The sequence below is a fragment of the Lynx rufus genome, unplaced genomic scaffold (genome assembly GCF_022079265.1).
Source record: "Lynx rufus isolate CCGP_SWC_20201006 ecotype Redwood Valley unplaced genomic scaffold, mLynRuf1.p SCAF_3, whole genome shotgun sequence".
Classification (NCBI taxonomy): Eukaryota; Metazoa; Chordata; class Mammalia; order Carnivora; family Felidae; genus Lynx; species Lynx rufus.
In genome coordinates, this window is record NW_025814845.1 from 18,390,098 (window position 1) to 18,417,482 (window position 27,385).

Consider the following 27,385-nt stretch of genomic DNA (forward strand, 5'->3'; position numbering starts at 1 on the left):
AGAAAAGTCTGTGTTGGAGGCATCCACTTCCATTGATTACTCAGTCTACCATGGTCTGGCATACACCCCACTACATGACTACAACTGCCATGGCCAAAGTCACCAAAGAACAGTGGACACATTTTAGTCTTTACGTCTACTGTGTTTGATACTCTTGCTTACTCTGCCCTTGAAGTATTCTTGCTCTTTAATTTAGTTTGCCCTGTTTTCATAGTTCTTCATTCTCTTTCTTTCTTTCTTTCTTTCTTTCTTTCTTTCTTTCTTTCTTTCTTTCTTCTTTTTCTTCTTTTTTTCATGTCCATTTTGAGTTCCTTTGCTGGACCTTAAGGGCTTGTATTTGTAAGAATTCCATTTTGATCTTCTTTTCATTCTGTACTACATGTTGCCTGGCCTGTCTTATTTACAGGTCACTTATTCCCTAATGGCTTTGACTCTGGGTTCAGCCAAACTCTCTCTTACGCCTAAAACTTTAATTTCCAGTTGCCTACAGAACTCCAATATGTGTTCTGAAATTATGCCAGACTCCTGATGTCTAAAAGAAAAGGCATAATTACCTCGATGCGTTTGTGGTCCTTCGAGAGATGCTGTTTTATCTTTCTTTGCTCCCTGCAGTTCTCATCCTGAAAAAACCTCCGCGGACTTTTGTCTGCTTGGAAACGCCTACTCTTCTTTTAGACGCAGCTTGTTCTGTCACCTCTGAGAAACCTTCCCCCCATTCTCTCCCCTACCTTGTCTTCTCCCAGCTCCATCACCATTACAGTTAGATACCTTTTTCTCTCTCTCCTGTCATAACCAGGGCAGGAACAAAGGCCTAAAGGCACAGAAACACATACCATACTTCTTCTTTTCTTTTTTTTTTTTTTCTGCTAAGTTTCTTTCTTTATTTTGAGAGAGAGCATGCAGAGGGAGGGGCAGAGAAGGAGAATCCCAAGCAGGCTTTGCATTGTGAGTGCAGAGCCCAACATGGGGCTTGAACCCACGAACCGTGAGATCATGACCTGAGCCAAAACCAAGAGTCGGACACTTGGTCCGACTGAGCCACCTAGGCGCCCCACATATACTATACTTCTTATTCATTTGGCTGCTGCAGTTTCTAGGTCGAATACCTGAGGACAAGGATTGTTTTTCCTCTTCACCATCTGTAAATGTCAGTATCTTGTACAGTGTCTGAAAATGGTAGGCTCACATAATGTTTAATGACCTACAAAATGTTAGGAATGTTCTTTGGAGTCTTTTATTTCCTGTGAGTATATTTCCTTTTTTCTTTAGTTAAAAAGTGTAAGTCTGCATAAAGTACCAAACAAATATATATACTAAAGTTTAAATATTCTCTGATGCTGAAAATTTGGGCTACTTTGTTTTTCAGAGATGGCTTTTTATAATTATAATTTATTACTCTTAAATATCTATATTACTGGAGCTTAAAAATATCCTGTTATATTATTAGTAATCATTGCATTTTCTAATTGCTTATATATTTTATAGGCTATAATTAAAATATTAATATAAAAATCATCGTTTATCACTATAACATAGTTATAATTTCAACTTTATTATCCGTGTTTTTCTTTCATTTTATATGGATAAATTACACCAAAAATTACTGAAACCAAACATCCTAGATTGGAATTAGGAGGACTAGATGAGTTACTAGCCAGTTCTGTAAGTTTGGCTAAGACCGTTAACTTGGCCAGATCTCATTTCCTTAATGTTCAAATAAGGCAGATAGACTAGATATTTCCAAGGTACCTTCTAAGTCTCAAATTCTCTGCTTTGTTTTTATTTTTCTCTTAATTAAAAGTAGATTTTTGTCAGTAGCACTGTTACATGCCTAAAGTTATAGATGTTAAGTTATTCACAGCACTTTGAAGATATACTTCTTTATGGAAGCATACTGCACTAAGATTAAAAATTTAATGACTTTCTTTTATTGAAATATTTATTAGTTTCCTAGCATTGGTTATGAAGGGTATTCATCATTAATTTATAATAAAAAACATTACAAATATGATTACAAATTACTACTTAGAATAGCAATTAACATGAAATTCCCTATGAGAATTTGTAAATTATAGGCAATAATGTAAATATGAATACATGTAGGTATGTAGTGGTATTTCATTGTTGTTTTCATTTACATTTCCCTCATGACATATGATGTGGAACATCTTTTCATATGCTTATTTCCTATTTGTAAGTCTTCTTTGTTGAGGTGTCTGTTGAGCTCTATAGCCCATTTTTTAATTGCGTTGTTTGTTTTCTTGTTGAGTTTTAAGAGTTCTTTGTATATTTTGGATAAAAGTCCTTTATCAGATATATCTTTTGCAAATATTTTTTTCCTGGCCAGTGGCTTGTTTTCTCATTTTCTTGACGTTGTCTTTTGCAGAGCACAAGTGTTTAATTTTAATGCAGCCAGCCCATCCATTATTTCTTTTTATGTATCATGTCTTTGATTATATCTAAAAAGGCATCACCATATCTAAGGTTATCTTGGTTTTCTCCTGTATTATCCCCTATGAGTTTTGTAGTTTTGCACTTTACATTTAAGTCTGTGATTTATTTTGAGTTAATTTTTGTGAAGGGTGTAAGGTCTGTATCTAGATGATGATGATGATGATGATGATGATGATGATTGCATGTGGATGTTCACTTGTTTTATCCTCCTTTTTGTAAAGATTGGTTTTTGGTTTTTGCCCCCTCATATTTCCTTTACTTCTTTATCAAAGATCAGTTGACTATATTTATGTTGGTCTGTTTCTGGAATCTGTTTTGTTCCATTGATTTGTCTATTCTTTTGCCAATACCACATTGCCTTAATTACTGTAGTTTTATAGTAAGTCTTGAAGTTGAGCAATATCAGTCCTCCAACATTGCTCTTCTCCTTCAGTATTGTGTTGGCTATTCTGGGTCTTTTATTTCTTGATATAAGCTTTAAAATTTCCTCTTTCTCCTTCAGTATTGTGTTGGCTACTTTGCGTCTTTTACCTCATGATAAAAAACTTTAGATAATCAGTTTGTCAGTATCCACAAAATATCTTCCTGGGATTTTGATTGGGATTGCATTGAATCTATAGATCAAGTTAGAAAGAATACAAAACTTGTATCTGTATACAAGATACAAGATATGTATTGACATATTGATTGACAATATTGATTGTATTGACATATGATTGACAATATTGATTCTTCCTATCTATGAACATGAAATATCTCTCCACTTATTCAACTTTTCTTTGATTTCATTCATCAGAATTTTGTGGCTTTGCTCATGTAGATCTTACACATATTTTGTTAGATTTATATCTAAGTTGAAATTATTCTCTGGGGGGCTGGTGTAAATGGTATTGAGTTTTTAATTTCAAACTCTCCTTGTTCATTGCTTGTATATAGGAACATGATTGGCTTTTGAATATTAACCTTTTTATCTTGCAATCTTGCTATAATTGCTTATTAGTTCCAGGAGGTTTTCTTTGTCAAATCTTTTGGGTTTTCTACATAGACAGTCATGTCATTTGCAAACAAAGACAGTTTTACTTCTTCATTGTGAATCTGTGTACCATTTATTTCCTTTTCCTGTCTTATATTAGCTAGAACTTCCACTATGATGTTGAAAAGGAGTGGTGAGAGGGGACATCCTTACCTTGTACCTAATTTTAGGGGGAAAGCTTTGAGTTTCTCAGCATAAGCATTATGATAGCTGTAAGTATTTTTGTAGCTATTCTTTATAAAGTTGAGGAAGTTCCCCTCTATTTCTAATTTATGAGAGTTTTTATTATAAATGGGTGTTGTATTTTGTCAAATGCTTTTACTTTTTCTATTGATGTAATCATGGTTTTTTTTTCTTGTTAACCCATGATGTGATAGATTACATTAATTGATTTTTAAATGTTGAACCAGCTTTATAAACCTGTGGTAAATCTCATGTGGTCCTGGTGTACCATTCTTTTTATACATTGTTGGATTCAATTTTGCTACTCTTTTGTTGAGGACTTTTTTTTTTTCTATGTCCATGAGTGATATTTGTCTCTTTTCTATTCTTGTGATATTTTTGTCTGTTTTGGTGTTAGGGCAATGTTGACCTTATAGAATGAGCTAGGAAGTATTTCCCCACTTCTGTTTTCTGACAGAGATTGTAGAGGATTGGTAGAATGTCTTTTTTTTTTCATCTTTTTTTTTTTTAACGTTTATTTATTTTTGAGACAGAGAGAGACAGAGCATGAACGGGGGAGGGGCAGAGAGAGAGGGAGACACAGAATCTGAAACAGGCTCCAGGCTCTGAGCTGTCAGCCCAGAGCCCGACGTGGGGCTCGAACTCACGGACCGGGAGATCATGACCTGAGCCGAAGTTGGACGCTCAACTGACTGAGCCACCCAGACGCCCCTCGAATGTCTTTCTTAAATGGTCGGTAGTGAACCCCTCTGGGCTTAGTACTGTCTGTTTTGGAAGGTTATGAATTATTGAATCAACTACTTTAATAGATACAGGACTATTCAAGATTGTCTGTTTCTTTTTTGTGTGAATTTTGGCAAACTGTGTTCTTCATATAATTGGTCCATTTCACCTAGGTTATAAAATCTGTGGGTATCCAGTTGTTTATAGTACCACTTTATTATCCTTTTAATGTCCAAGGATCTGTAGTGATATTCCCACTTTCATTTCCAATATTAGCAGTTTGTGTCCTCTCTCTTTTTTCCTTATTAATCTGGCTAGAGGCTCATCAGTTTTACTAATCTTTTCAAAAAACCAGCTTTGGTTTTGATGATTTTTCTCTATTGATCTTCTGTTTTCAATTTCATTTATTTTTGCTCTAAATATTATGATTACTTTTTTCTGCTTACTTTGGATTTAATTTGCTCTTCTTTTTCTAGTTTCCTAAGTGGGAACTAAAATTATTGTTTTTAGATTTTTCTTGTTTTCTAATCTATTCATTCAGTGCTATAAATTTATCTTTAAGCACTACTTTCGTGCATCCCACAAATTTTCATAAGTTGCATTATCATTTTCATTAGTTCAAAATATTTTAAATTTATCTTGAGAGCTCTTATTTGACCCATGTGTTATTATAAATATGTTGTTTAAGTATTTGGTCATTTTTCAGTTGTCTGTCTGTTACTGATTTCTAGTTTAATTGCATTGTGATCTAAGAGCAGACATTGTGTGATTTTTATTCTTTTAAATTTGTTAAGGGTGCCTTAAATTTGTTAAGGGGTCGGTCTATGGCACAGCTTTAAAAATATTACAGTGTATTTAGCTATTAAGAAGAAAGACAGATGTATACTTGCTGACATAGAGGGATGACCATGATATGTCTAAGTTAGAGAAGCTGAATGAGTATAGTATGATTCCAGTTTATGTTAAAAAATGACAACCAAAACCCTTACATATAATTATATATTTGTACAAATGTGGAGAAAGCTATGGAAGAATACAAATTACAAATAATGTTATAAATACAACACAAATAACATTCTTTTCTTTGGGAAAGCAGAATGGAAAAAGAAAGGATTATTAAACTTTTTCTTTATCCAGCTGTAGATTGTTTCACTTTTTTTTAACAGTCATATATCGGTTTGTGATTTTTTATTTATTTTATTTTTTAAAAGAGGCATAACTCTGAATTTCTTAGCTTTTCCACCCCCGTTGCTAGGAAATATTAGAGTATAATGCTAGGCTCTTTGCCAGTTGTCAAGGGTTGGTATTTGAATTAGGTACTATTCCTATCTTTAAGAATGTTCTTTTATTTTAGTGAGAGAAATGGATTCAATAGGTACAATGGAAGTTAAAATAATAAAATAATTTTGCCTTAGTTAAGAAATCAAAACATCATAAATAAGAGCAAAGTAAGACTTTTTTTTTAAATTAAAATTAAAACGACTAAAAGTAGCTAGTAAATCTCCAGATTATCTTTAGGCAAAGAGCACTTTCACCCAAATCAGAGCACTCTGTATTAAGCATCTTTCAAGATTAAGAAATTAATTTCAGGGGCGCCTGGGTGGCTCAGTCAGTCGAGTGTCTGACTCTTGATTTTGGGTTAGGCCATGATCCCAAGGTTGTGGGACAGACCCCTGTGTCTGGTTCTCTGCTGAGGGTGGAGTCTACTTGAGATTCTCTCTCTCTCCCTTTTCCTCTGCCCCACTCCCCAGCTCGCTCACTCTCTCTCAAAAAAAAAAATCATATTTCATATTTCAGGAAACATATGTGCACACACACCTATTGTGTGCAAGGCAGGTGCACGCAATAGATACTCTTTGTCCCGAGCAACCCTGTCCCACAGCTCTTACCCGTCTGAGGGAATATCTTCAGAAAGATTCGTACAGATTGGCGCGTACTAGTGGAGCCAAGCAGTGTTTGGATATGGGCAGAAACTAAGACTAAAGTGCCTAAGAGATGACTGGAGGGATTTGGAGGAACGTAAGGGTCAGCTAAAATAATGAGTTGCTATTTCCATCTGTCTTTAAGACAACTACTGCCACTTGATCCTTACCTTCATTCTTCTTCTTCTTCTTCTTCTTCTTCTTCTTCTTCTTCTTCTCCTCCTCCTCCTCCTCCTCCTCCTCCTTCTTCTTCTTCTTCTTCTTCCTCTTCTTCTCCTTCTTCTCCTTCTCCTTCTCCTCCTCCTCCTCCTCCTGCTGCTGCTGCTGCTTCTTCTTCTTCTTCTTTCAAGCTCCTCCTCCTTTTTTCCCTTCCTCCCTCCTTCCATATTTTTCCTTTCCTATCTTTTTCTCTACTTTCCATCTTCCCTCTCTTTTTTCTATGTCTTATTCTCTATTAACTTAAACATTAGCCTAATCTTTTCACTGTATACAGTTAATCAGATTTTATAGTGTTATGGAACCATATTCTAATATTAAAAAAACTGACTTCTTTCGTATGCTCTGTGATTGTATTTACTAGCAGAGATGATTTGTTATGTTTAACCTTTTTATTTTATGATAATTTAGGTACTAGAACAACAGTACAGAGTAGTCCTTCTGGGTTTTTGAAGGACTTGTGGCCTTGGACAGCAAGTTTTGTGTGGCTTGCTTTTGTGGCCTTGGACAGCAAGTTACTTTTTTCTCTGGGTCTGTTTCTCAAATATGAATGGGAATAATAATTTTTAAAATTGGAATAATAATCACTGAACTATTTTATTTTGTTGGTATGGGATTAAATGAGTTAACTCATGTATGGTGGGTAAACAGTTTCTGGCACCTAGTAATTAATAAATATTTGCTATTAAAGTTAAATTACAGCTAATTAATTTAGGAAGCATTGATTGAATACCCACCAGGTGCTCAGATCTTATCCTAAGTGATGGGATGAAGTATATTTATTAAGTGTCTCATTAGCTAGGCATGGAGAATGTAGTGAATAAAATAAAGTCCTCTTAGAGTTCATAATACTGTTAATGATTATTACTTATTAAAATTTGAGGCTGACTCTATAAATGTGATTGACCTTTAATTTTATTTGTTTGTTTTACTTTTAAATCTAGGATATCTTATATTATGAGCAGCTCAAGACCAATGTGATACAACATGACCTTTTGGTGGATAGTCTAATCTATAAAGTAAGTAAAAGTGTATAGTTTTTTCATTTCAGAAATACCATTTAACAATTACTGAGAGTCTTGAACATGCAGGGCCTGTATTTTGTATGATAATATAGATTAACCTTGAAAAATAATTGTAAGTGGTCATTGTACTTGTAAATTTAAGGTTCACCTTCAAAATTTGTAGTCTCCAGTAAATATTATCCTCTTTCCTTTTGAAGTTGTCCTCATGATACTTTCCTGGTACTCTGATTTTTTTGATTAAAAGAATGGTAACATTTCTTATTCCTATAAATTCAAGTTATCCACAGAGACCAATAAAAATGCAACTGAAAGGAAAATCAGACTATATTTTTCAGAGTCAAAATCAGACTGATATTTTTATCTTATTTATCATTATTCTTTAGGGCCTACTTGTTTATTCTCTTGTATTGAAGTCATTTTTCATTTTTAACTTTTGTAGTTTCTAGCCATGTGGTTAAGCACATCTCAAGTTTCATGATAGGGATACACTGAGTTTTTGTGTCCAAGCATCTGATACCAAGTTGAGGGTTGAGATGTTGATGGTATAAGCATGATATAGGATATGACTGATTCTGGATTAATAATTGGGCTATTTAAAAGACTTGTGTATTTTTAATTTAGAATTTGTAAGATAGAGAAGGAGGGCATATTAGTTCATCTCTCAGGAATAGGGGAGAGAAAGTTACACATGGAGTATCTGAAGATTTTTGTGGGTGGAACGTGACCAAGGTTAATAAAAATAGTAGCTACTAGCATTTAATGACTGTTTACTATGTGCCATACAGTGTTCCAAACTCTTTATGTAAATTGTTTAGGATCCTAAAAACTACCCTTAACAGTAGCAGATACCAGCACTTAGGTATCATTTATAGATAAATGCATTCCCCCCAGCCCCAGGGAAGAAGCCTTACATTCTGTAAAATCATGCATTAAAGATAATAGAGCTTATGGGAAAAATAGGATTGAGGTAATTTTGCAACTTTGTAACCAGAGTACTAACAAAAACAATTACTGCTAGTTTGGAAGATGCATTAGACAACTCAGACAGGCTGCTCCTACAGAAGCTATTGAAAATGTACAAATATAATAAAGTAGAAATGCTAAACTAATGCAGATGGAAGTGGTGTGCTGGGCCCCGGGGCTGCTGTGAAGGTGGGCACAAGAGGGAGTCTAGCAGCTAAGGGACGTGCAGGGCCAGGGGTATGGCTCTCTGCAGAGGGATCCCCTCGTATAATCATTCGTTTTGAATTATCTGGAAATACGATTATGAGGGCTCATGCCTGTACAGCAGTTGAGCTGAAGGCATTTTTCCTTTCTTGCTGAAGGCTGTAATTCTACTCTTGCCATCCTGGCTCCCCTGTTTAAAAGAAAAGTTGCATGTGAAACACCACAATTTCCATGTTGTAACAGACAGCGTTCCCTTACCCACCAGCCACATGTTGACACGCGTTATAGCAAAATAGGAAGTACTGTTATTTTACTGTTTTATAGATGAAGGAAGTGAAGAAAGATTAGGGAAATTAATTAAATTCCCATATTAAGTAGCAAAGCCAAGATTTGAATGGAGGTGATCTGACTTCACAACCATACTTTTTAAATCACTATTCTCTACAGGAAGCAAAGTCTTGACTCTCTCAGAAGTTTTACGTAGATTTGGATCACAGGTACTATTGTTAAGTTTAAGGTCAAAGAGTCATGCTCAGGGGATTATTTTAGCAACAGCATAAGAGATCTTTTGGGCTTTAAGACCTTTCAACCTCTTTTCTATTCAAATGAAAGAAGCCCAAAAAGGGAAGAAGTTCAGAAAATCAGGGAGTGCTAGCTGAGGATTCTCTTTGCTGCCAACATGAGTTTCAGTTTGAATCAGTAAAGAAAATCTGTTGTGAGAAAGAGGTAAACAGTTTGTATCTGAGAAATGGATGTAAGTTTTGGTAGAATCAATCCTGACTGTCCACAGCATGAATATTTTTAGGAAGATACCTGTCTCTGGTTGTTCTGACTTGTATGTGTTGAGCTTTGCCGATCTCGTTGGAGCAACTCCAAATGTTATTAAAGTCAGCTTTTAAGGGAGTGGGCATTTAAGATAATTATTTGAAATTTCATGACAGTTTCATATGGCAAACACTAATTTTTAATCTATCAGAAAATAAAGTAAGATTATGTTAGTGGTTAAAGGAATGAATGGAACAAGGCAGCACTAAATTTGGAACATCATCAAACCTTCCCTAAGCTAAATTATTAAGTGGTTCTCTCTGTACTATATTTTTTTTTCCCACAAAAGTTGTGTGGTAGCCACACCTTCTATAGTTTTCCATCATTTACTATACCAGTTTATACCAGTGTTTCTCAACCTTTTCTTCATCATCAACTCCCTAAAGAGAAAACATTAATTTTGCTCTAATATAAAAAAATTAAATACCAAAGAATAAAATTTTGTTGGACAGAGACAAGCTTTGGAGGTCCATAAACCATTATAATATGTAAAACTTTTTGGCTTCCGAGAACTAATTCTCACCCCCTTAGGGGCAATATCATCCCCTCTGCCCATGTTGTCTTCTGACTTAGAAGACTAGCCTCTTTCTTTCCTCTTAATTTGTGTCTTTATAATTAACTTTTTCTAGACTTAGAGCGCATTCACGCCTTCCAGAGGCATCCATGACCCATTTCCTCCTCCCTTAATGGATCCTTTGCTCAACAGCCTGGTTGAAATTTGTAGACTGAGCAATATTATCTTGGATTTCTTTAATATTTCTTTGTCACTGTTCCCATATTTTTACTGTGTGTGTATTCTTGCTGGTAAAACTATAGACTTCTTGAAGATAAACATTTGTTTGGTGGGTAATATGCAATGACTTGCAAATGAATAATCACAAAGGGGTGGAAGATGTTTGGTATTTCAAGGGAATGTCAAGAATGTAAACTTGAACAGTAGAGGATGATTTGGGAACTAATTTCGGGCCAGATTGTTATGATTACTTTTGGATGTTATGATTGTATCTGTTTTTCCAACATTAAGACACTTAAATACTAGATTTAAATAAGATTAAATATTAGATTTAAAGAAGATAAATATTGAAATAAATAATAAGGAATTACTAATGGAACCTAAAAGGTTGTAAGCAATTTGAGGTGTAATTATGTGTCACATATATTAGTATATGTATAAAGTATATAAAGTATACTTATATACTTATAAGTATAAATTACTTATAAAGTACATATAAAGTATATTTATAGCAATGATGAAATCTGAGTGAGACATTTATCATCATACATAAGTAAGATCATTACAGTATTGTTTCTAGATATTGCATTTATATCATAGTACTATAGACCTATACCTTTAGGTTCTTTTCAAGACTCTCTACCTTTAATTATAGGATGTGAAGTTGACAGCAAGCAATGATGATTATTATTTTGTATTTGAAGACTATTTATATCAGGTAAGTTGAAAAATCAAAGCATCTAATGTTCTTGTTTTAAGTGCTCTAACTCAGCATACTTTAGCTGAATTCTCTGTTGTTAGCTGAATTCTGCCAAAATCCAAGCCATGTTCATTTTTTTATCAAATGTCGTTAAGTTTAGAATCAGGTTAACTTTTTTTCTTATGTGGGATTGGGTGGGAGAGTAAGAGTTCTCAAGTGAGTGCGTGGACTGTTTGTTTTGGTCCTATCTGCTAGCACAAGGACAGGTACAGGCACAGATTCTTAACCTAGGGGTCACATTCATGCTGAAGCCGTCCCACGGTGTTTAGAAACAACATTTTACATGATACTTTTCTGTTAAAAGTATTGAATAAATAATTAAACGTTTTGAAGTCAGTTTGAAGTGTCTTGATTACTCTTTGATCACCTCACATGCTGATGTTGTAGATGTTCGGGTCCTTACCTAAGTCTTTTTTATATCCAGTGAAATTAAAACATCTTATTATAGGTAGAAAAGAAGTCATGATATAGAATTGCCTAGATGATATTCTTTGTTTTTTTTAAAGATCACACATCTATATTAATAATTTGATTTTGAGTGTCAAAATAAATGCCATGGAGAAGATATCTAGTTTTCACATAGTAATATCAGCTTGGTTAAATATAAATCAGTTCCAGCTGTTTGGATTAGCAGATTTCTGTCGATGATAGTGGTGGTAGTGTGCATCTGTTTAAGAAAAAGATAGAGTTGGGGCGCCTGGGTGGCGCAGTCGGTTAAGCGTCCGACTTCAGCCAGGTCACGATCTCGCGGTCCGTGAGTTCGAGCCCCGCGTCAGGCTCTGGGCTGATGGCTCAGAGCCTGGAGCCTGTTTCCCATTCTGTGTCTCCCTCTCTCTCTGCCCCTCCCCCGTTCATGCTCTGTCTCTCTCTGTCCCAAAAATAAAAATAAACGTTGAAAAAAAAAAAAATTTAAAAAAAAGAAAAAGATAGAGTTAAGTAAGAATTTCTCAAGTTTTAATTAAGTATTCATTCCCAGAACTGAAATCCAAAGACTTCATTTATAAAATTAATATTTGTAATAACCTAAAAATAATTTTAAGAGAACTTTAATGATTTCAAATATGTGATAAAAAATAAAGATCTAAAGTTGCATTTTAATATAAAAATAGGTATTAAAATTCAGAAAACACAAAAGTCTGAATGTATTTACTTATGTGACTGATATGTACCCCAGTGCCTAATTGTTAGTAATCAGTAAAATTTCAAATATACAGGTAAAGTTAATGATTCGTTTATATATTAACGTTATTTTACTGACAACCTCTAACCTTAAGAAAATTGAGTGGATATGATCACTTTTGGAATGGCAGCATAAGGAGCTCCATGGAACCATCGCCAGCAGAAAAACCCTAACTAGTGAAAATTATCTTAGGAACAAAAATATTTAGGGGCGTCTGTTAAGTGTCTTACTCCTGATTTCGGCTCAGGTCGTGATCTCACGGTTTGTGGGGTCAAGCCTGCGTCTGCGCTGACAGTGTGGGATTCTCTCTCTCCCTGTCCCTCCCCTGCGCATTCTCTCTCTCTGTCTCAAAATAAATAAATGTTTTAAAAAAGATTTAAGGTATCTGAAGACAGTCCTAAGGTAATACATCAAGTCAGAAAAAAAAAAAAAAGATTCAAGAAAGGCTACTAAATCCCAGTAAGAACCGTCTCTGTCACTTGAGCCATGACATGCTCTCTGCCTCCCCTTGCCCCCAGATCAACGTGACAGAAGCTTCAGTTCATCTGAGCGTGACCTAGAAGACGGGGTTACCTTCCCCTCTAACTTCCAGTCAAGGGCTACAGTGTCTCTACAGAAAGTGTAGGTGGCCAGTTTTTCTCATATCCTTTAGCTCTTTGTTGCAGATGCGAACTTCCAGAATATTGCTGGCAAGAAGTCAGAGGCTCCCTTCTTCCACCTAGCCTCCACTCTCAGGCAGGCCTCGGCTCCAAATACGCTACCTGCTCTCAACAGGCTGAATATACTGGGTCCCCACTGCCCTCGTCCCGGTTTGCTCATGGAGTGGCAGTTCCTCACTGGGAGAGGCAAGCTGAGAACACCAGACGTTCCTGTCCCCAACCAGAGGTTACTGGGGGGAGAGTCTCTCTCTCTCTCTCTCTCTCTCCCTCTCTCACATTAAAAAAAAATGGAATGTGGGAAAGTGCAAGCCTGATGGGGTTCTCTAAAACAATGGAGATTTTAATGATAGACGATTAAGAGGAGGCAATTAACTTCATACGAGCAACTAGCTAAACCAGAAGCCACCTCGTTTACCAGAGAAACAGAGAAAGAGACAGCTAAGAAAAGTCTTGCTGGGGTTGAAACATGTTTCAAAGACTGGCCTCAAAAATGACTTCTGTAAAGGATTCAAAATTCAATGGGATCAGACTGGTACGATTTATGCCTCAGGATGTTGTTAAAAACAATAGAGCAATCACCTGTCAATCAGTAGAGCCTAACATGTGGTTGTGATACCAATAGGAGCAGAAAGCTTAGCAGAGGGGTCAGAGAAAGAGACCATTAAGGAGAACCGTGCTAAAACCTGTGTCATCGAGGAGTGACTGTCCACGCAAGACTGTGCCCTCTAAGATACATCAGAGGTTGCACACTGGAGAGAAATAAGCGTCAATAAAATATTCCAACCAAGTCAGTAAACAAATAAGTAAGCAAACTCAGCTCTGATGGAGTCTCATTTATTTTTGCTTTTGTTCCTTGTGCTTTTGGCATCATATCCAGGAAATCACTGCCACAACCAATGTCAAGGAGATTTTCTCCATATATGTATTTTTTAAGTTTCTTTATTTTTGAGAGTGAGAGTGAGAGTGAGCAGGGGAGGGGCAGAGAGAGAGGAAGAGAGAGAGAATCCCAAGCAGGCTCCACGCTGTTAGTGCAGAGCCCAGTTCGGGGCTCGAACTCACAAACCGTGAGATCATGACCTGAGCCGAAGTCGGACGCTTATCCAACGGGGCCACCCAGATGCCCCTCCCTGTTTCTTCTATGCGTTTTATGGTTCAAGTCTTAAATTTAAGTCTTTCATCCATTTTAAGTTCACTTTTGTGAATGACATGAGGTAGGGTCCAATTTCATTCTGCATTGTGATTATCTGGTTTCCCAGCACCATTTTTTGAAGTACTAACCTTTCTGCATTGAATATTCTTGGCTCCCTTGTCAAATATATAGGGATCTACTTCTGTGCTCTTGATTCTCTTCCATTGGCCTATGTGTCTGTTTTTATGCCAGTACCATATGGTTTTGATTATTGTAGCTTTGAAGTATAGTTTGAAATCAGGAAGTGTAATGCCTCCAGCTTTGTTGTTCTTTCTCAAGATTGCTTTGGCTATTCTATACTAGTTTTAGGATTGGTTTTTCTATTTCTGTAAAAAATGCCATTGGAATTTTGACAGGGATGACATTGCATCTATAGATGGCTTTTGGTAATAGGACATTTTAACAATGTTATTTCTTCTGATGAATTAGGGGTATTTTTTCATTTGTGTCTTCTGCAGTTTCGTTCATCAAAATCTAACCGGTGTACAGATCTTTCATCCACTTGGTTAAATTTATTCTTTAGTATTTTATTGTTTTGGATATTAATGTAAATGGGATTGTTTTCCTTATTGTTTTCGGATGCTTTGTTCCTAGTGTATAGAAATGCAGCTGTTTTCTCTATGTTGGTTTCTGTTTCCTGCAACTTTATCAAATTGGTTGATTAGTTAGCGCTAGTGGTGTTTGGTGGAGTCTTCAGGATTTTTTTTTTTAATTTTTTTTTCAACGTTTATTTATTTTTTGGGACAGAGAGAGACAGAGCATGAACGGGGGAGGGGCAGAGAGAGAGGGAGACACAGAATGGGAAACAGGCTCCAGGCTCTGAGCCATCAGCCCAGAGCCTGACGCGGGGCTCAAACTCCCGGACCGCGATATCGTGACCTGGCTGAAGTCGGACGCTTAACCGACTGTGCCACCCAGGCGCCCCTCAGGATTTTTTTATGTATAAGTTCATATTAATGCAGGCAGCCTGGGCCTGAGGACCCAGAAGGGGTCCCACAGGATAAGCCAAGAGGGTCCCTGGCTTCACACAGGATGGAAATCAAACACAAGCCAGCAGGAGGTGAAAGCAGAGTTTATTGAAGGGAGAGAGAGAGAGCAGATACACACGGAGTGTCTGCGAGACTCAGAAAGGAAAAGAGGGAGTCTTTGCTTGGGGCCTTGGGTTTTATTGACGACTGGGATCTGGTGCACATGTCTTCTCAGGCATCCCCAAACCGGTCAGAACGAAGACAGGGTCTAGGCGACCAGCATAAATCACTTATTCCATGGAGCCGGGGGGGTCTTGGCATCAAGGTGTTCAGTGACAGTGGTCTGGCATATGCACATAATGGCCTCGCCTGGTCACTCCTTAGATGTTATGTATTGTGCTAGAAGACTCCAAAGAAATCATTAACTCTGTGCCTTACAAGGAGGACATACATTAAGGCAGGGCAGGTCCTAGCAAGAACAGAAGCCCGAAAAGAAGCAAAATGAAAAAGAAAACCAACTTTTTTGTCATGGTATCCCTTCGGTTTCCTTGTCTCATTGCCTGCTATGGGATTTTTATCCTCCTTTTTCTTAAGGGGTGTTGAAGGGTGAAGGTCTCGTCTTCTGTAGCTTCTTCAGGCTGAAAGGGATCGAAGACCCTACCTACTGGGAGGTATAAAAATCCCAATTAAATGAAGGGCCCCTAGTTGTGGATTGTCAAAGGTGTACGTGAGGCTTCAACCTGGGAATAAAATGGCTCCTAAAGAGCACCCGTTCTGATAATTTTTCTGACATATTCATGCAGAGCATGCAACAACAGTAGCCCCCACAGCAGAGAAAAAACGCTAGCATAACTACTGCTATTGCTAGTAAAAGAAGTTTTTTCCACCAAGCCCATATACCTCCACTAGACCAGGAAGAAATCCAATCATTGAGGGAACCAGAGGCGTCAGACATTGCTTCAATTTGGGTGCGCATGTCAGCCAAAACTTCGGATATGTTAGCTGAGCTATCTGGGATGTATACGCAGCATTCAGTTTTAACGATAGCACAGGTTCCTCCCTGAGCTGCTGTGAGTATGTCTAAGGCCATCCTGTTTTGTAATACAGCCTTTCTCATTAATGTAACTTCAGAATTTAACAGCGACAGTCCCCGCATAGAATCATTAAGGGCTTTTGTGGTATAGTTTGTGAGGGCCTCTACATGCCATATTATGTCTTCTATTCCCAGTTGAGGCACGAAAATACTTAACAGGTGATCATACCAGTGGAAGACTGACCGTGTCCAGCGATGAAGTAGATAGGGATAATTTGCAGGCTTCGGTATTTCTTTATGCCAACTCCCTTGCATCCAGGGAAAGCCCAGGGTACAGCGCCCTATCCATCCAGGAGGTAGCCAGGGCCACAAATTTGCGCCACACAGCCACTGAGTTCCATTAGGCGCCAACCACCTGATGCTTGGCCGTCTGAACCAGTCAGTGGCAAACCAGTCAGTTGCTTGTAAAACAATGGTATGGGTACAGTCTCTTTGGGAGAGCCATCCTAATTCACGGGTACTGTTAGGCCAGGCATCATAGGTATGATTTCTTTGCTCCCAACACAAAAGAGCTCTCTGATTTAAGTGACCTATGGTAGGAGTAAGCCACATAAATTCATCCCATACTTGAAAATAGCCATCATCAGTATATCTCATATTGTTAGGCTTAATTGTTCCCCACAATGCTTGTTTATTTTCAATATTAGCGTTGGCATATTCATTCATGATTTTGGCAGTCTGGGTGTAGGAAAAAGGTCTTTCATGGCCTGGAGAATTCCAGGTGGTATTTACCATAGGCCAATAAGAAACCTTTCTGTTAGTGATAGAGATGTCACTATATATGCTCGTATTTGGGCTGAAAACCATATCTTCTATGTATTGGCATAAGTAATGCCAGTCTGTGCCTTGCAAAGGAGAAACCCACCAAGGGAGGCCTGAGGTGCTGGATAAAGGGAGGAGGCCACAAATCCAGCAGGAACTTTTCTGTAACTTATCAGCGTAGTTTTGAGCCCATTGCAAAAATAAATTGGGGCCGTTTAATTTCCCTAGAGCTAGATACGGAAAGAGTAAACTGAGAAAAGTGAAAGATTTTAAAAGCTTCATCGAGCCTTACTTATTGGTCCTTCAGAGCAGCAACTTGGGGTTTTTCCTCGGGTTCTCAGGAATGGGTAGGTGCTAGGAGCTTCAGGTAGACACTGCAGCAGGTATATTCTTGAAAAGATATTTTAAATCGTTGACAGACTCACAGGCATATGTGTCTCCTTCTTCCCTTGGAAGCGGTATCAAAGTTGGCTCCTGTAAAGACTCAGGAGAGATAGGTTTGATTCTGGACAAGTGAACCCAGCTGGAGATAGTTTGACTCTACTGCTGTGGGGGTGCTGAGTCAAACTTCACAGGGCCCTTCCCACCATGGTTCGAGCTGATCTTCAGTTGACCCCCTTCCTGCTAGTATTGGCACAGACTGCTTGTCTTCAGTGGGATATGGAAGTATTTTATTTCCATGCTTTTGGAGAGACTAGTACTTTACCCAGACTACTAATATATTTTAAAATTTGGTTGGTTTCCTCAGCAAACCATAGAGCTGCAGTGAGAAAAGGTCTTCCATATTTTAATTTAAAGGGGCCCAATTTAAGACTCCTCCTTGGAACCACTTAGCAAAGCATCAGTAACATCTGTTACCATGTTTCACGAGTTCCTTGACAGAGTTTTGCCTGAGTTCGTTTAAGGATATGGTTCGTTTTGTCCACTTTTCCTGAGGATTGAGGCCTACATGAGGCATGGAGTTGATAGCAGATCCCTAGAGTCACTGATAATTGTTGTGTTATTTTAGCAGCAAAAGAGGGGCCATTACCACTTTGCAGATTCTGGAGAAGTCCAAACCTAGGTATGACTTCCTTTAATGAGGTCTTTTTTTTTTTTTTTTTTTTTAATATTTGTTTAGTTTTGAGAGAGAGAGAGCGAAAGCTGGGGAGGGGCAGAGAGAGGGAGGCAGAGGATCTGAAGCAGGCTCTGTGCTGACAACAGAGAGCCCGATGCAGGGCTCAAACTCACGAACTGTGAGATCACGACCCGATTTGAAGTCACTTAACCGACTGAGCCACGCAGGCACCTCTTCAAAAAGGTCTTAGAAACCTCTAAAGCTCTTTCTATCCTACAGGGAAGGCCTCTACCCACCCTGTAAATATACTCACATAAACCAACAGATACTTATATCCCAGATAGGGTGGCATTTGAGTGAAGTCAATTTGCCAGTCTTCCCCAGGGTAAGTGTTTGTATGTTCAAATGGCTTAATCAAGAGGAAAGGCATAGGATTGGACCTTGGGTCATTTTTGACACAAATCTCACATGCTCTGGTAACTTTTCTTGTAGTCTTGGTTAGATTCTTTCCTCTGAATACTTGATGCAATAGATTTTCCATAGTGTCTCCACCAAAGTGGGTGGAGTCATGTATTTGCTTAATTCTTTTTTTTTTCATTTTAAACAAGAAGTTTATTTAAACAACAAGATGCCTTGACTTGAAGGGAAAACTATCTAGGATCCATTTCTTTAAAAAAAATTTTTTTAGTGTTTATTTTTGAGACACAGAGAGACAGAGCATCAACGGGGGAGGGTCAGAGAGAGGGAGACACAGAACCCGAAACAGGCTCCAGGCTTCGAGCTGTCAGCAAAGAGCCCGATGTGGGGCTTGAACTCACGGACCGTGAGATCATGCCCTGAGCCAAAGTCAGAAGCTCAACCCACTGAGCCACCCAGGCGCCCCTAGGATCCATTTCTTTTAGAGTAGTTTATCCCTACTTAGAGACAGATTGCCCTACATGTAATACCTACATACAAAAAAAGTTATAAAATTATCACTGCTTTCACAATCACAAATAAAAGGCATTAAAATTCTTCGATCGCACGATCGTGGGCAAAGATTTTTATGTTGTTCTTTTTTTGTTAAACCACGAGAGCAAAACAACTTACTCGAATATAAAGATAAGAGCTGAAGGAGCATGCTACTAATGGAGAAAAGGGATATTTTCACGGAACCAGTATTTTTCCCCACTTGATGTCAGTCAAAACATACCATTGACCGTTTAGTTAAAAACAAATGCAATGTGGTTGTGCACATACACAGTTGCTCTATGTACAATAAAGGAACGGGGAAGGGAAAATGAAGGAACAGAGAAAGCTGTACTGTAGTAGTCATGATGTGGTAGAACCGAATTGTGGTTTTCTAATTGAGCCTATCTTCTTGGTCTGGAGGAACCGAGTTCTAGAGTAAAGTGGCAGGATCCCTGTTTAGTAGCCACCTCCTGTCTGCTGCTGGAACACATCAATTGTGTCTTCGTCCTCCATTTCCAGCTGTGCAGGCGTGTCCGTTTCCTTGATCGGGTGCCCATCGAATCGGAACCTGACCTGCCTCCTTGACAAACCCTGCCGCTCACAGTAGGCTTTCATCAGTTTACTGAGTAGCGTATGCCTCTTAATCTTAAAGTACACCACAGAACCATCCTGCCCTGCCACCTTCAAATTAATATGATCATTGTTCTTAGTCGTGACTTCTTGCTTGGGCTTTTCGTTGGCCATGGAGAGCGCCGGCGTCCCCTCAGCTGCCGCTTCCCCAAAGAGGTACTGTGTCCACACTGAGCGAGCACACAAGCAGCACCGGGAGTGGCGGAAGAAGGCTTAATTATTTTCCATTGCGATGCCTTGGGGAGTACATACATGTTATTCAATATATACCTTCCCTTTGAATCCATTTCAGATCCCTCTGTGAGGCGCATTGAGCCTCAGAGGGAGTATAGTTTGGGCTTATTTCTTGCAGAGGAGTTTTCTGGAATTAGAGCTAAGACCCGTGTAGCAAGCTCTTCCTTCCTTGCCGCCACTCTTGCTAGTCTATCCGCAAAATTGTTTCCTTTACTCATCGTGGTTTGGTCTGTTTGGTGTCCTTTATAGTACACAGCTGCCATCTCCTAACGAAGCCGTATAGCCCCTAATCATGTTAAACATTTTCTCTTTGTGTTTTATAGGGGAGCCTTTTGAATTTAATAGTCCCCATTCTTTGCAGATGGCTGCATGAGCATGAAGTATTAAGAAGCCATATTTAGAAGCAGTATATATACTTAACTCTTTACATAGTTGTAGCGCTCGGATTAAAGCAATTAGTTTGGGCTTTTGTGCTGAAGTCTTTTGCCTCGGTCATACCCTATCGGCTGATAATAGCCTACCTGGTTTTTCTGGTTCCCTCATGCATAAAGCTCCTTCTGTCTGGAGGCCATTCAGCCTCTGGGTTGGACAAAGTTTTGTTCTTTAAATGAGGCCGGCTTGAATACACTTGTTCTGTAATATCCACACAGGTATAGATTGGAAGCCCCTGCTTGCCTTCATCGGGTAATAGAGTAACTAGGTTGAAACCTTGACACAACCTGAGGGTTAGTTACATCAGGGGTGTCAAGGAGGAGGGCTTGATACCTCAAAAATCTCCCTCCTCGTAACCATTCATGTCCTGATCTCTAAAACCCCTTGGACTTGATGTGGGATCATGACATCCAGATGTTGTCCTAGCATAAAGTTGCTAGCTTCTCCAGCTAGCGGGGCAGTCACAGCCACTGCTCATAAACATCCTGGCCAGCTTTCTGCTACCAGATCTAACTGTTTGGGGAAATAAGCCACTGGTCTAGCAACAGGTCTGAGTTTTGAGTTAGGAGTTAGGACGCCCAAGGCTCTTCCTCTCCTTTCTCACACACGTAAGGTGAAGGGCTTTCCCAGGTTTGGGAGCCCCAAGACAGGAGCAGTGCTCAGCATTTTTTTTTTCTTCAGACCTTTGAAGGCTTGGTGGCAGTCATCATTCCATTCCAGGGGTTCTAACTCACTTCCTTGTAATGCTCAATAAAGGAGTTTGGCCATAAGGCCAACCCCGGGAATCCAAATGCAACAAAAAGCTACCATGCCTAAGAAGGCTCTTAACTGCCTTTTGGTTTGAGGTACTCAAATATACAGTTTTGATATACAAATATACAAATATACAAATATACATATACTCAAATATGGCCAGTTTTCTGTCCTGGGCTCATCCACGTCCGTGCCTCTGGAGTGAGAACGTAGCCCGCATGTTGAACCTTTTCCTTAGAAGCCTGGGCTTTCTGGGGAGACACTCTGTACCCCCGCTGTCCTAAAAAGTTAAGGGTGAGGATTGTGTTTTCGTCAGAATCCTCCTGTTGGGCTGGCAGTCAATGTATCATCCACACGTTGAAGCAGCATTCCATTAATCAGTTGTAAATCCCCTAGTTCCCTTTTTAAAGTGTTGATGGGGGGTGGGAGGGAGGGGAGGGTGGGTGATGGGTATTGAAGAGGGCACCTTTTGGGATGAGCACTGGGTGTTGTATGGAAACCAATTTGACAATAAATTTCATATATAAAATAAAAAAAAAAAATAAAGTGCTCCCAACAAATTCGGGCTGTCTCAGAAGCCCTGAGGCAGCCCTGTCCAGGTCAACTGGGAAATCTCACAAGTATCAGGGGTAGTCCATGTGGAAACAAAAAGATTGGAGTCAGGGTGTTCTCGTGTGCAGAAGAAAGCACACAATCTTTAAATCTAAGATCATAAACTAGTTTGTATCTGGAGGAACTGGAGTCAGTATAGTATAAGGGTTAGAGACCATAAATCCTGGATAAAGCATTTCACCCCATTTGGCTTCTTAACTAATAGAATGGCGGTATTGCGGGGTGACTGACGAAGGGTTAATAATCCATATTTCAAATTTTTCTTTTTAAAAAAAAATTTTTTTTTTATTTTTTTTTTCAACGTTTATTTATTTTTGGGACAGAGAGAGACAGAGCATGAACGGGGGAGGGGCAGAGAGAGAGGGAGACACAGAATCGGAAACAGGCTCCAGGCTCTGAGCCATCAGCCCAGAGCCCGACGCGGGGCTCGAACTCACGGACCGCGAGATCGTGACCTGGCTGAAGTCGGACGCTTAACCGACTGCGCCACCCAGGCGCCCCTAAAAAAAAAATTTTAATGTTTATTTTTGAGAGAGAGAGACAGAGCACAAGCAGGGGAGGGGCAGAGAGAGAGGGAGACGTGGAATCTGAAACAGGCTCCAGGCTCTGAGCTGTCAGCACAGAGCCTCACACGGGGCTCGGACCCTTGAGCTGTGAGATCATGACCTAAGCCAAAATCAGATGCTTAATCGACTGAGCCACCCAGGCACCCCTCAAAAATTTCTTAATCAGAGGCCAAATACCTTTTTGTGTCTCTGGTCTTTGCCTTTTCCAAGGATATTCTACATGTGGTCTTAGGGAGATAAGAACGGGTGAAATATTACTGGCTCTGCCAGGAACTTCTGTTTCCCATTGCATCAGGTATTATTCTGATTGCAGTATGGCGTGGTATACTATCTGACACATAAATGTTATTTCCCACTGGCCTGTCTAGGCGTCTTCATCGTTATAAGCTTTGTTTTCTCTGCATTTGGTTCTGTCAGTCCTATTTGGATGGCAGTTTGTGGCTTAGCAAGGAAGCCACTCCCCGGTAAAGGAGCAAGGCACTTAGCTATCCGGAGAAAGCTTTGTGAGAGCAAGAGCGAGTCCATGCCACAAGCTAGTAGACAAGTAAATGGTCTCACCTGTTGCCATCTATCTATTCCAGTAACTGTACAAGAGTGCTGGGACAGAAGCCCATTGTGTTGAGTCAGGACAGAGTAAGTGGCTCCTATGTCCAATAAAAATTAAATTTCCTTACTTGCCACATGAGAGATCACCCGAGGCTCCTGGCTCCTGATATGTTATGTTGAGATGTCGGGGATGAGCCATAGGAGAGGTTGGGCCCCTTCAGTCCTCCATAACTTTGGCCAATAGAGGTTTTGGGACTGGACCCATCTTCCTTTTGAGGTGGGAATGATCCTTTCTCCAGTGGCCGTCCATCTTACAGAAGGCACCTTGATTGGGGCCTGGCTTTTTGTGAGACTTTGCCAGACTCTGGCCTCACAGGCTTCCAGGTGAAGTGATCCTGGAGTGCAGCATTCCCCAATGCCATGGCCAAAAGCTGGGCATGGCATTTATTTTGGACAAATTCATCCTCCTTCTCTGACCTGTCTCTGTTATTAAAGATGGCAAAAGCCGTATTCAACAGTTGGTTCCTAGGAGTTTGGGACCCAATAATTGCCTTCTGTAATTTTCTCCTTATGTCTGCTGCAGATTGCAGGATGAATGCACAACCCACAATGACTGCTCTTCCAGAGAAATGGGGTCTGTATGAGTATACTTCTGGAAAGTCTCCACCAGAGGACCTCCAGAGAGGCTCCAACGAGAGCTGGGTTTTCATCCTTTCCTTGAGTTACTTCCCCTTATCAAAATAACTGGCTTAACTATACATGGTCTCATTCCCTTCTCTACAGCGCCACAATGAGACAATAATAAGATCTGTAGGTTCCCCCAAGTCAGATCAAACACCAGAGTCAGTTCCATGATGTCAGGTGCCTCTGCTGATTTAGGAATTGGGGCCATGCAGCCTTTATATTGTCCTTTGGGATCGTGATACAGGACCATAAAGGGTAACACAGAAGGCACTTCATCCCATTTCCCTTCCCTCTTACAATATAAATCAAGCTGTAAAATGGTATTGTAATCCAAAGTCCCATTTGCTGGCCACATTTCTTGGTCTCCCAAGTGGACATTGGGGCCAAGCCTCATTACAATAGAATATTAACTTCTTCTTTTTCAACCTATCCAGCATAAAGTGTGCCTAATTATGTAACAGACATCCTAACAGGGAATCCGTTAGAATGCTCACTGTTGCCCCCTTTGAGGACCATAATCAAGGAGTCAGGCTGGGGCAAAGGGAGGATAAGATTCTAGGAAAGTGTTGTTCACAATGCCAGAGATCTAAGGCAGAGCATGGAGTCATTGGCCACAGTGGCCCCAGCCTAATGAGTAGGATAGAAGTCATGGAGTTTCCTAGAAACCAAAAGGGGAAAAATCATCTCTTAAGGATAGGGAAGCCCACTAATACAGAATACTATGGTCAGAGAATATAGTTATGTAGTGGCAAGGAGAACAATTTAAAGGGCAAAAAAGGAGAAAATTCAGAGGGGTAGAAAGAGGTATAGCAGAGTGATAGGGTCAGGCATAGTGAGCAAGAGGGTGCAAAAGATTCCAGCTTGCCACATGTCTCCTCCCCCATCCAACAAGGAGACATCCACGTGGCAGTGACCAGCCTGCCATGTGTCATCCCTATAAGCGGAAAACCCAGTGCAACTGGGGGCACCAGGACCACTTCTTTATTCTAAGATTTGGGTCCTCAGCGGGATTGGCTACCAGTCCCCAACACCATTCCAGCATCCCAGAATTGCCACGAGGAGACATCCACCCAGCAGTGGAAAAGAGAGCGAGCAAGTGAGCGAGAAAAAGAGAGAGATGGAGAGACGATTTGGACTCTATTCTAGGAAAAAACCTGTTGTGGATTGAACGTGGATCGAATGTGGATCAGCCGCGGGCCTATCTTCCACTCTTTTCTGCTTTGGTTTCTCCCAGTGGCAGCCCAGAACCACCATGGGGGCTCAGAGCCCTGGATGACCAATCCACCTGTGTGCTTCCTGGGGCGAGCCAAAAACTACTGTAGTAGGAGGGAGTGGTTTCTATGGGACCACTATCTATCTCAAATAATCTGTGATACTTCCCTTGGCCCTTATTTGCCTAAGAACACCTTTCAGCGGGGAGGAACATGCATCCCTTTTCTTCAGAGCTGAGCAACTCAGTCTCTCACGACAACTAACAGCCTTGAAGTTGTCTGGAAACCAGAGTAAAAAAAGTTTCAGAGCTGAGAGAGAACGGGGAGTAAGAGAGCAGGTTTGCACAGTTTTTCCAGTTTCCCTTCCCCACTGGAGAATGGACCAGTTACACATTGACAAAAATTACATCAGCGTTAAACCAACTGTTTCCCAGAGGAGGAACTTACCGGTTCCTGAAAGCCAAATTGTGCTTTGCAGACTCAATCTGACGATACTGCTGTTCTTCTGAGGGTCCCTTTGCGGTCGCCAAGATGATGCAGGCAGGCTGGGTCGAAGGACCCAGAGGGAGTCACACAGGACCAGCCAAGATGGTCTTTGGCTTCACACAGGATGGAAATCAAACTTGAACCATCAGGAGGTGAAAGCAGAGTTTATTGAAGGAATAGAGAGAGCAGGTACAGTTGGAGTACAGGAAGTCTTTGCTAGGGGTCTGGGGTTTTTATTGATGCTTGTGGTCCGGTACACGTGTCTTCTCAGGCATCCCGGAACTGGTCAAAACAAAGACAGGATCCAGGTGTCTGTCATAAGTCACTTATTCCCTACAGCCAGAAGGTCTTGGCATCAAGGTGTTCAGGGACAGTGGTCTGGAACATGCACATGATGGCCTGACCTGGTCATTCCTTAGATGTTATCTGTTGTGCTAGAAGACTCCAAAGAAATCGTTAACTTTCTGTTGTGCTAGAAGACTCCAAAGTAATCGTTGTCCCTTATAAGGAGGACTTACATTAAGGCATGTGGAGGGCAGGGGTGCAGGCCTCAGCAAGAATAGAAGCCAGAAAAGAAGCAAAGGAAAAAATTTTTCCTCATGAGGTCCCTTCGGTTTCCCTGTCTCCATAACATCCGCAAATAAAGACAATATGCTTTTTTTCTTTCTTCCTATTCAGATATCTTTTATTTCTTTTTCTTACCTGATTGCTCAGACTGGTCTTTCAAAAACACCAATCCAAATGCCACTTGTGTGATGAAAACCAAAAAGATTAAAATCCCTCCCGGGGCCTACATGACCCTATGTCTCTGGCCACTTCTCCAGCGCCACTGTTTACCTGTTCTGACATTCTGGCACGCTGTATTTCAGCCACCTGATCTTTTCACTGCTCAAATTCCTCGTATTCCTTTCTACCTCAGGGCCATCAGACCTACAGCTCCTTTGATGTGAAAGACTGTTACCTTCTCCTCTTCTCCAAGGCAATTCCTCTTTTTCCTTCAGCTCTCAGCTAAATTATCCCTTTCCTCGCATAGACCTTCCCTGACCTACTCCCTACTTCCCTACACAAACACACACAACAAGGTCATGGCCATCTACAGTGTACTTTTAAAGTATTGTGTCATACTTTTCATACCTTTTATTTATAGCTCTTATTATGGCTCATTTGATTATTTTATGATCGTCTCTTCCATATAAATTCAGTAAGGGTTTTGGTCCCCACTGTTAATTCTAGTGCATGTCATGCTATAGATACTGAATGAAAACGTTTATTTTAACATCAGACTTTTTTTCATTGAGGAGGTTTGATTTTTTTTCATTGTCGAGAAAGAAGCTTTCTTCTTTTATCTGAAAGCGTAATTTTAGTAATTATTGGCTGACCAAAGTTTCACTGTCATTGTATGGGGATCCAGATTTCCTTAAATGGAGTTTAGTTCTAGATGTGGCAGATTTTTTTTATGAACTCATTCCTAAGGGAAACAGATTAGTTCATGTTGCTCAGTATTAAAGACATAAAACAAATGAAGCCAAACAAACTAAATGCTACGTGACAAAAATTTTAACTAGCTAAATTTTTTTGGTCCTTCCAGTGCTAATTATTTTGATCCTGAACACGAAACTGTTATGACACTAAGCATGATACATAATAATATCAGCTAAGGGTCAGTGATGGCATGATTTATAGCATGTTGACCGCTCTGCTTCAGTGTGTGGGGAGAGAAAGTATAAAGGTGACAATTTCATCCCATTTGGTGACTGGACAGAAGAGGATTGTCGGTTTTAAGTTACAATTACAAAAGCTTTTTGGTGGTGGTAAAGGGGGCTTTACCACCAGGTAACAGGTAACAAAACTGCCTCCTTCAGTGAAAAGAATTAGTAAGGGTATCCTTTTAAATGAGACTGGTAACAGGGGCGCCTGGGTGGCTCAGTCAGTTAAGCGTCTGGCTCTTGATTTCGGCTCAGGTCACGATCTCACAGTTGTGAGATCGAGCCCCGCATCAGGCTCCGTGATAAGCGTGGAGCCTGCTTGGAATTCTCTGTCTCTCTCTCTGGTCCTCACCCGCTCTCTCTCTGTCTCTTTCAAAATAAATAAAAACATTTTTTTTTTTTAAGTAATGAATGAGGGTGGTAACGATTTCTTGAAATAAGGACCGGAATGAACCCTTGAACGTACCAGCCTGCTTCTCCACAGTTTCGCTTTCCATGGTTTCGGTTACCCATAGTCAGAGGTAGTTCAGAAGCAGATGATCTTCCTTCTGATGTACAGTCAGGAGATCGATGGTAGCCTGAGGCTACATCAACTGCCTATGTCATTTCCTTCACTTTGTTTCAT

At 39.9% G+C, this 27,385-nt stretch overlaps 3 protein-coding genes across 4 annotated transcripts in view; 1 reads left to right on the top strand and 2 right to left on the bottom strand.

Moving 5' to 3' along the window:
* The window catches only part of TBC1D19 (TBC1 domain family member 19), a 145,761-nt gene that overhangs the window by 70,913 nt on the left and 47,463 nt on the right, over positions 1 to 27,385 (top strand). Inside the window, exons 12-13 of the mRNA XM_047092207.1 lie at positions 7,476 to 7,550; positions 10,937 to 10,999. Coding sequence (XP_046948163.1) covers positions 7,476 to 7,550; positions 10,937 to 10,999 — 138 coding nt within the window. The remainder of the gene's footprint in view (positions 1 to 7,475; positions 7,551 to 10,936; positions 11,000 to 27,385) is intronic.
* Positions 15,753 to 17,174, bottom strand: LOC124521018 (endogenous retrovirus group PABLB member 1 Env polyprotein-like). The gene has a single exon (XM_047092204.1). The coding sequence runs from the start codon at positions 17,172 to 17,174 to the stop codon at positions 15,753 to 15,755; it is 1,422 nt and encodes a 473-aa protein (XP_046948160.1).
* Positions 19,357 to 19,644, bottom strand: LOC124521019 (small ubiquitin-related modifier 2-like). Of its 2 annotated transcripts, XM_047092206.1 has the most exons (2): positions 19,474 to 19,644; positions 19,357 to 19,419 (listed from the first exon to the last, which is right to left on the bottom strand). In XM_047092206.1, the coding sequence occupies exons 1-2, from the start codon at positions 19,642 to 19,644 to the stop codon at positions 19,357 to 19,359; spliced, it is 234 nt and encodes a 77-aa protein (XP_046948162.1). The 2 variants fall into 2 exon arrangements, with proteins under 2 accessions (XP_046948162.1, XP_046948161.1); XM_047092205.1 differs by having other exon boundaries at positions 19,357 to 19,644.